Source organism: Lepidochelys olivacea (assembly GCF_965140295.1).
Source record: "Lepidochelys olivacea isolate rLepOli2 genome assembly, chromosome: 6".
Lineage (NCBI taxonomy): Eukaryota > Metazoa > Chordata > Testudines > Cheloniidae > Lepidochelys > Lepidochelys olivacea.
This window is the reverse complement of record NC_140416.1, coordinates 105287969-105297760: the sequence shown is the minus strand read 5'-3', so window position 1 is coordinate 105297760 and position 9792 is coordinate 105287969. Positions and strand designations below refer to the sequence as shown.

The 9792-nt window shown below is 37.7% G+C and overlaps 1 protein-coding gene across 3 annotated transcripts in view; it reads right to left on the bottom strand.

Moving 5' to 3' along the window:
- Positions 1-545: 545 nt before the first annotated feature.
- EML1 (EMAP like 1) overlaps positions 546-9792 on the bottom strand; it is a 197718-nt gene continuing 188471 nt past the window's right edge. For all 3 annotated transcript variants that reach the window (XM_084630680.1, XM_084630679.1, XM_084630681.1), the window contains exons 17-22: positions 8942-9030; positions 8358-8455; positions 8148-8235; positions 7868-7963; positions 2446-2576; positions 546-2151 (exon numbers count right to left, since the gene is read on the bottom strand). In XM_084630680.1, coding sequence (XP_084486806.1) covers positions 2026-2151; positions 2446-2576; positions 7868-7963; positions 8148-8235; positions 8358-8455; positions 8942-9030 — 628 coding nt within the window. In that variant the 3' untranslated portion in view covers positions 546-2025. The remainder of the gene's footprint in view (positions 2152-2445; positions 2577-7867; positions 7964-8147; positions 8236-8357; positions 8456-8941; positions 9031-9792) is intronic.

Genomic DNA, 9792 nt, shown 5'->3' with positions numbered 1-9792 from the left:
GGAGTTTAGTTGCTAGGTTTGGTTAAAACAAACAGTTTGGAAATTTTGTGGCCCCAGAAAACAAGCTGAATATACCTCTTCATCAATTTGGAGGAAAGTAGTGATAATAATTAGAGTACAGAACTTAAGCATGTATATGGATCATCTGTAAAGTTTGCATATAAAGACCATCTTCCCCACTGTGGGATGATATTCCTTTTAAGTTCATATCTTTAAATTCATAATTTACTGTATGAAAAACATCTCTCTTCCACAATATAAGGAAAGTACAGAAATGAACAGCAGAACTTTGAAATGTTTTGTTGTATTAAGCAGTTAGAATCAATAAATAAACTTGTAGGTTGAAATCCTGGTCCTCTTGACTTTCACCCTATATGAACACAGTATTGGTCAAATCTTCAAAAGCATCCTCTATAGGTATGCAAATAATTACATATACAAAAACTCAGATTTCATTCCCCAACAATCTTTTCACATCTGGTTTGGAATTTAAAAATGTATCCCATTAAGTGAAAGCAGATCACAGTAAAGCTTTAATATAGAAATGAATTTATGTTAAATTGCACAGGAAGGATACATCAAAACAAAGCACTTTAATACATGATTTATTATTGTCCTGCACTTTCAGTATAGCAGGCGGCAATGTAATAAAAAAGGTTTCAAAATTCATTGATTCCATTTCATTTAACCACTCTAAACAAACAACCAGTGTTTTAGAGTTCAGAGAATTAAAATGTTTACTGTCCATTACAATCAAAACTTTAATATTAACTTTTCAGAGTCTGCTTATTATTCTGCTCTTTTAAATTCTTTAGATACATTCCTCAAGGTAAACAATAAATTTCAATCTGTTTCACAATCAAAATTGATAAGGCCTTCTTAACCATTTTATACCACCTCCACTATTACTTCATTGCAAAACACAATCTTATGTCATACTATAAATATCCATCCATGCACAAAACACAGGGGCCAGAAGTTACACATTAATATTTCATGTAGGCTTCCAATGCTTCCTTTTCCCTCTGCAGGTTTATGGTACATATTAAAAGATATCTTTAGACTTGGTCTACTTGGTCTTAAAATACAAATATACAATATCCATAAGCATAAAAAAGTAAAGCCTAGATTGCCTTACCATTTATAATGAACTGCTAAAATCTTATACATGTACAATATAGCATCATGCTGATTAATATACATATTAGTTAAATATATTAACCAATAGTGGAGATGTGGTCAAGTTTTGCTTTTTGTTTTTGATAAGCAGTTGTTCATGTACAAGTCAAAAAGATTTTTTTAATTTAAGCTTACACTGAATACCTGAACTAGATAAACATCTTTAAACCCTTTTGAGATATTCAAGTTAAACTGGAGTATAACCTGCTGATTTGAAAGAGAATGCAGTTCCTCAGTGGTGGAATTTAAAGATTTGTTATTCTCAAGAAAATGCAAATTACTGAATTCTAACATTCACATTTTCATATGTAACATGTTAATTATTCTGTGTCTTCTAGCTTGGGTTATTCCTTTAGTATGAATTCATCACCATCCATCAGAAACCTCAATGTTGCCATAGATTTTTCTAAATAGGTAGATATACAGTACAAAGTGTAGACAGTGAGACAATTAAGCATGTATATACAGTATTCTGAAAGGCATTTTTATGACCATTTTAGTAGAGTTTGTAGAAAACAGTTAAGATAGTCACCAGTTCCGCTGATATCACTGTATTGAAAACTTTCAAGCCACATTTTTTTATATTAAACTTGTACTGCTGCATATATTGTACAACAAAAGAAAAATATAGCTCATTCTTTAGGAGTGATACCTAATGAATCACTAAACTGAGTAAGATAACCAGCACAGGGCTTAATTTTCCTGAGGTCTGTAAGAATTTTTAAACAGAATCACAGTGACCAGGCTAAACTGCAAATGTACTGTTTAAGTTTTAAATATACAGTTTGTACAGAACTTCTGTGCATGGTCATCTCATGACTGTGTGTGTTCACACCGATGTTTCCTCTAAATGACTCGCCACTGCATAATACTTGTATCTTTTCCACCTGTGGAGATGAGATGGGTGTCTTCACACAGAAAATCTACATTAGTTACATGACTACTATGTCCACCATACACATGGCTTGGAGCCTGGAAAATATCAATACAGGATGTTATTACTGCAGATAAATAATAACATTACTGTAACAAATATTTAATTATGTATAGCATTCAAACTACAATTAAATAAAATTGTCACCTTATTTCTATCAATGAAGTCAGATTATTTTAAAATTCAGACTTCTATATTAAAGTGCCAATCCACACTTACACATATAAGTAGTCCCGTTGATTTAACGTTGGGTTTTTTGACAGCAAAGGAACAAAATTTCCCATGTTTGTAAAGGTTTGCAAGATTGTACTCTATTAAAGTAAATATCTTACCCTAAATTGTGAACACGGATAAGAGAAGAGATGTACTTTGCCAAAATCATCCCCTGTTGATAGCAGTTTTCTCTCATGTGATCGACAGACAGCATTGATGTCTGTTCCATCTGAACCTTCTGGCCATACACCTGAAAACATGTAGTGACTAATTTAATATTTCTGCTACACATACAGAACAGAAATGTTAGCTAAATTTTTTTGTTATGACATTCATGAAGAGGCCACCTGTTTAAAATCAACCAACCTCCAAATCCCTCAAAATTACTAGTGATTCAGGCTCTGACTCAGAAGACCAAATACTTAACTTTAAACATGCGCATAAGACCCAAAATCTGAATGGCAATGAAGCACATGCATTAGTCCTGTGCTGAACAAGGAGGATGTAAGCAGTGTTTTGCCGAACTGGGGCCTCAGCTGTGAGCCTTCAGGTATTATATCATAATATATGTATACATAAGAGACAACAACAGGAGGTACAATTTTAAACTACTGCTTTTCCCCTTCCCTTCTCCACAATTTACAGATAATGAATGACTTCTTATATAGTTCACAGATAGGAGGCTTTTTAAAAAGGTACAGCCACCAGGTTCTCCTCACTCAAATTCATCCTAAAACCCCACCTGTGGTGTTTACAAGAATTATACCATTAAAAATAATAATAAAGTGACTAATGAACGATCAAGAAGATTTGAGCTTGTTATAACTGAATTATCACATGCTTTTGTTACGATAACCCTTCTTCCTCATCCCAGTCCCCTATTGCTTGTTGGTCTCACATATTATGTCACCTCTAAAATTAGATTGTAAGTTCTTCAGGGGAAGGATAAGGTTTTTGTGTTTGGTCTGTAAAACACTTGCATGCTTTTGTGTGCTGTAAAAATATAATAAAACAGGTTATGGAAAATTAAATTTTCTTTTTATACAGCATTGTGTATAGCTATTTGCTGCTTAAGTTTTTTAATGTTTTTTTGTACTTTAGATTTGATCTACTCCCCTACTCAGCACAGAGGTTGCTTAATCATTTGAGAGAGTCCAATGTTGTAGTCAGGGGTGGTTTTTTGTTTTGTTGAGCATTAAATTATTATGACATTCAGTGTTTAAGAGCAATTCCTTCCCCCCCCCCACTTATAAATCTGCAATGACTTCAGATATACGGAAAGGAAGTGGTTTCATGTTTTTAATCACTGATATACATTTTATTCTGTATAGCATCTTTTACACAAACTCTCCCAGAACAGTTGAAAGGATTAATGTAAACAATATAATAACAAAGGAAAATACTGATCCCCCAAATTCAATTGACTTCAATGAGACTCTGTACAGGAATATCCCTTTGCATGATCACGATGTAAAAAATAAATAAAGAGACATATGCAAAGGAAAAACAAATGTACTTTCTTCTGGGATAAAATTATGACCGAGGTTAAAGAAATTAAGTTAAGAAGTATAGAAAAGCTGTTCTAGATGCTAGTACTGACAGAGAGAAAGCTTTTGCACCAACAGAGTCAAAACTATATTAAGATAGAGAGCTAGCTAAGGGGAGGAGAGTCTGTAAGACAGGCTGGATAGAGTTAATGGAGGAACTATAGTATAAAAACCATAGATGGCAGTTTTGAATCAAATCCTGAAGTGAACTGGAAACCAATGGAGTTAAGTGGGGGGTGGGGGGGAACACAGTTATCATTTGTTGAGATACATGAAAAAGGCAGCAGATGATTTCTACAAAGCTGATATATACAAATATTACTTAGAGAATCCTCATTTTAAAATATGCATCATTTCGGAATATACGAGCCTTTGAAGCTAAGCACCAAGGCTCAGATTTTTAAAGCTATTTAGCCATTGTTGCACTCAGCATCGTAACACCTAACTGATATAGGAGCCTCAATCTCATTTTCAAAAAGGATTTAGGCACTTAGCCTACATTTCATCAACAGTTGAGGCTCCTAAATCAGTTAGCTGCTGCAATGCTGAGCGCAGCAACACCTAAATAGCTTTAAAAATCTGGACCTAAAACACTAAGGCCTGGTCTACACTACAGGTTTATGTCGAATTTAGCAGCGTTAAACTGAATTAACCCTGCACCCATCCACATAACGAAGCCATTTCGGTCGACATAAAGGTCTCTTAAAATCGCCGCTGTTTAACTGCCCTCCCTCCTCCCAATAGCCTCCTCACCCAGATGCCCAAAAATGTGGTGGGGGGAGGCTCCGGGCACGCAACCATTCCACCCCAGTGGACAGCCCAAGCAACAAAAGGCTGTCATTCAACAAGTTTTGAAGTGGCCTTTTCCTTCCCTCCTACCTTCCTCGCACACCCCACGTGGCATACCTTGTGAGTTATCTCCCTATTTTTATAATCAATTAATAAAGAATACATTGTTTTTAAATGATAGTGACTTTATTTCCTTTGCAAGCAAGCTGTGATCGAAGCAGGGAGGGTGGGTGGCTTACAGGGAATTAGAGTCAACCAAGGGGGCGTGTTTTCATCAAGGAGAAACAAACAGAAGTGTCACACGGTACACTGGCCAGTCATGAAACTGGTTTTCAAAGCTTCTCTGATGCACAGCACTTCCTGCTGTGCTCTTCTAATCGCCCTGGTGTCTGGCTGCGCGTATTCAGCAGCCGGGCAATTTGCCTCAACCTCCCACCCCGCCATAAACGTCTCCCCCTTACTCTCACAGAGATCGTGGGGCACACAGCAAGCAGCAATAACAATGGGAATACTGGTTTTGCTGAGGTCTGAGCAAGTCAGTAAACTGTGCCAGCGACCCTTTAAACGTCCAAATGCACATTCTTCCACCATTCTGCACTTGCTCAGCCTATAGTTGAACAGCTCCTTACTATGGTCCAGGGTGCCTGTGTACGGCTTCATGAGCTAGGGCATGAAGGGGTAAGCTGGGTCCCCAAGGATAACTACAGGCATTTCAACATTCCCAACAGTTATTTTCTGGTCTGGGAAGTAAATCCCTTCCTGCAGCCTTTTAAACAGACCAGAGTTCCTGAAGATGCGAGTGTCATGAACCGTTCCTGGCCATCCCAAGTTGATGTTGGTGAAATGTCCCTTGTGATCCACCAGTGCTTGCAGCACCATTGAAAAGTACCCTTTGTGGCTTATGTACTGGCTGCCCTTGTGGTCCGGTCCCAAGATAGGGATATGCGTTCCGTCTATAGCCCAACCACAGTTAAGGAATCTCATTGCAGCAAAGCCATCTAGTATGACCTGCACATTTCCCAGAGTCACTATCTTTGATAGCAGCAGCTCAATGATTGTGTTGGCTACTTGCATCACAGCAACCCCCACAGTAGCTTTGCCCACTCCAAATTGATTACCGACTGACTGGTAGCTGTCTGGCGTTGCAAACTTCCCCAGGGCTATTACCACTTGCTTCTCAACTGTGAGGGCTGCTCTCATCTTGGTATTCTTGCGCTTCAGGGCAGGGGAATGAAAGTCACAAAGTTCCATGAAAGTGCCCTTACGCATGCGAAAGTTTCGGAGCCACTGGGAATCATCCAAAACCTGCAACACTATGCGGTCCCACCAGTCTGTGCTTGTTTCCCGGGCCCAGAATTGGCATTCCATGGCATAAGCCTGCCCCATTAACACCAGGATCTCCAAATTGCCGGGGACCGCGGTTTTAGAGAAATCTGTGTCCATGTCCTCATCACTCTTGTCACCGCGCTGCCATTGCTTCCTTGCCTGGTTTTTCAGGTTCTGGTTCTGCATAAAGTGCATGATAATGCACAAGGTGTTTACAATGGTCATAACAGCTGCGGTGAGCTGAACGGGCTCCATGCTTGCCGTGCTATGGCGTCTGCTTGGGCAATCCAAGGAAAAGGGTGTGAAATGATTGTCTGCCATTGCTTTCACAGAGGGAGGGTTGACTGATGACATTTACCCATAACCTGCGACAAATTTTTGGCCCCATTTTGGATAGCTACCCACAGTGCACCGCTCGGAATGTCGACGCTTGCCATGCACACCGCCGAATTAATGTGCTTAGTGTGGACACATGCACTCGACTTTATACAATCTGTTCCCAAAAATCAACTTCTGTAAAATCGGAGTAATTTCGTAGTGTAGACATACCCTAACAGTGTCAGGGACTCTCAAACCTTAGCCCTAAGAAGCTGAAATATATGTGGTGGCTGTCCATGCAGAGCGAATAATTTTGTCATCTCAGAATAATACACAGCCAGTCATCTTTGACTCGGTCTTCTCTCTAGACCTGCATGTCAAATGCATATCCAAATCTAGCCACTTCTTCCATGATGTTTCCAAAATTCAACATTTTCTTTCTGTCACTGTTCTAAAACTCTAGTTCAGGCTCTTGGCTGCAATCTCTTCCCTTTTCTGGGTCTCTCTCCAGCATGTTACCCACTCTGTTCCATTCAAAACTTGGCTGCTAGCATAATCTTTCTTGCCTGTTGCTCTGATCACATCACTTTTTTTTTAAATCTTTGCACTGGTTTCCTGTTTCATCATACCAAGTTCAGTATCTTGTCCTCACCTTTTAAGACCCTTCACAACTTTACCCCTCCTGTTTGTACACACTTATCTCTTATTGTGTTATACTACCACTTCCTCAGCTCCAATGATAACTGTCCTGATTTATCGAATTCTCCAACAACCGTCTCAATGACTTCTTCCACTCTGCCCCTTACATGCAGAATGCCCTCCCTGAATTAATCTGTGAGGCAAGTACCTTCTTCTCCTTCAAATCCCTCCTCAAAACAAACCTGTTCTTTGAGGCCTACAAAAAAGCAGTCAACCACCAATGATGGTTGATCATAGGGGTTTATTTTGTTTATATGTAAAAAAAAAAAATTACAACCCCCAAATCAATGAAACAAGCCAAAACCGTCTGGAACTGGAACACCTTATTTTTGTTGAATTTGTCCTCCTTTTCCTTTCTCTTTTTGTTCATTTCACTCACTTCTTATGAATGTCTCAATTTACACTATCAGCTCTTTGGGGCAGGGACTGTCACTGTTTGTAAAGAACCGTGTACAATGGGACTGGATTGTACACTGTTTATACAGCACTTAACTCAATGGAACTTGATCCTGAATGGGGTCTTTGGTGCTGTAGGAATACAAATACATAAATGAAAATTCTCTAATTGTAAAACATGGCTTCTAAAAACAATTGTAATTTGTCATAGCAGGTAGCTTGTGATTGGTTTTCACTTGTGTTGCAAATTAATAATTGTATCTAAAGCTACCAAGAATATTAAATCAGAGGTCTCCTGGATCAAAATAGGAGGACGGATGGTGATAAAAATTGTGCAACAGAAGTTTTATATTTGCACTTTGAAATCTGAATAGTAATGTTTCAAATAAAGATGACAGTCTGAATGTTAGCTAATTGGAAAAGCAAAGAATCATAACTTTGTGAGAGGGAGAAAAAAACAACTTACCAAAAACATGGAATCCTAAAGTACAGGTGTAAGTAACCCATTCTATATCTCTAGTTGCCTCAACACTCACTACTTGTTTACAAGTAGAGGGGATCCCTACAGAAAGAGAAACAAATGATGACATTTTCAGTTTTTAAGCTGCATGGGAGTTGATTTAAGCTAAAAAGTAGCAACTAATTAAAATATATGTTCCAGCCTAGTGATTATATGATCAATTAAAAATTCATTAGCTATCGTACAATCAACTCTGCACAAAGCACAGAAAACCATTGTTACTCACAGTATAAGATTTCATAGTCCCCTGAATTGGACACAAGGTACTGTGAATTAACAGACCAGTCCAAGTGAGTAATGAAGCTGGAATGACCCTATGAAGAGAAGTGTATTGTATTAATTCCAGTAACATAGCATATCCCAGTATATCAATATGTACTATAAAGTATACATGCTTATTTGTTATTCGTGAATAAATAGTAAGGAGGTCACTTACTGAGCATTTGCCAATTCTACTATATTTTCTCCCATTTTCATTAACACCATATATATAGATACAGTTGTCATGGGAACCTATCGCCAAGAAGTTTCCATCTATAAAAAAGTGAATTATAATTATACCCACAATAAAGAATTAAACTAATCTATGAAGTTCTAGTGTGTCATGGACAATGGTCATTGTTCATAAAACTTCTATTAATAAATTTAAAAAAAGCAATTTTCTTCTTCTCCTTGTTTGATGGAATACGATTCACGGCAAATAAAACAGCAGCTTTATATAGCAAATATTGAAGTTAGCTCTCATAAGGAAACTGAGAAAAAAGCCACCCTGAACATGGTACTACATGCACATCTAAGTGGGAGAGCCGATTTCTTCTAAACACCAAGATCTGAAGGGGCAAACAACAGGAAATTAGAGTTAAAGCCTCTGGGTAAAATCCTGGCTCCATCGACTCGGGAGGCTGGATTTCAACTTATGTATCTATACCCAATTTAAATAGATGTGAGGAATTTTAAAAATGAACCCTATATTGCATACAATCACTTCTTTTTTTAACAAGTAAGTAGAGTGTGTCAAACCTGGTGAATAACGCATTACAGACAGCTGTTCATTTCCATCTGTGTGTACAGTGACCAAATCTTTTGTTTCTGTGTCAAACACAAACCACCTGTTGTAAACACAGAAAAAGGCCAATAAATTGCTCAGTAAGGAATGCAAATCTACAGTAGTTTTAATCAACTGTTCATTATGTCAAATGAACAGTCTTCCATATGTTTTGCACTAAAAGGAAAAGAATAGGAAGGGGACATTTTCTGCGTTATTTGTAGCCAACTGAAAACAACTGAAAGTAACATTTTCAACAGTAGATAAACAGAATATCAATGAACTATTGAGGCAGATGTCTACATTCAGATTTTATTATCATTTTACAAATTGTCACTGGTTATATGCAAGTATGATTGATGTATACTTTCGTGTATCTTGTGTATCTTGGACCACATTCTTTAAGGCCCTTTTACAGTATTTGGACATTTAATTTAATTAAATGTAATTTAATTACATTTATATCTACTTTAAAGGCCAGAAAAGTGTAAAGGTGTCTTAGTGTTACTGAGAATCAGGACCACTATATATTAAATAAATAAAAATTAGATCATAATAAATCTCCTATGAGGTGGATTGGGGCTTTGTTATACATTGTTCTCTGGACATGTTTCTACAAATACTTACAACTATTTCACTTTGAAAATCTGCATTTCAATGCTGATTTCAGTTTATTAAGTATCAAAAATAAAGACTGCTCCCAAAACATCTCACTTTTATTTAGATATTAAGGCAGGGGTGGGCAAACTACGGCCCGCGGGCCGAATCCGGCCCATCAGGTCTTTGGAACCGGCCTGCGGGATTGCCCCCTGTGGTGCCGCAGGCC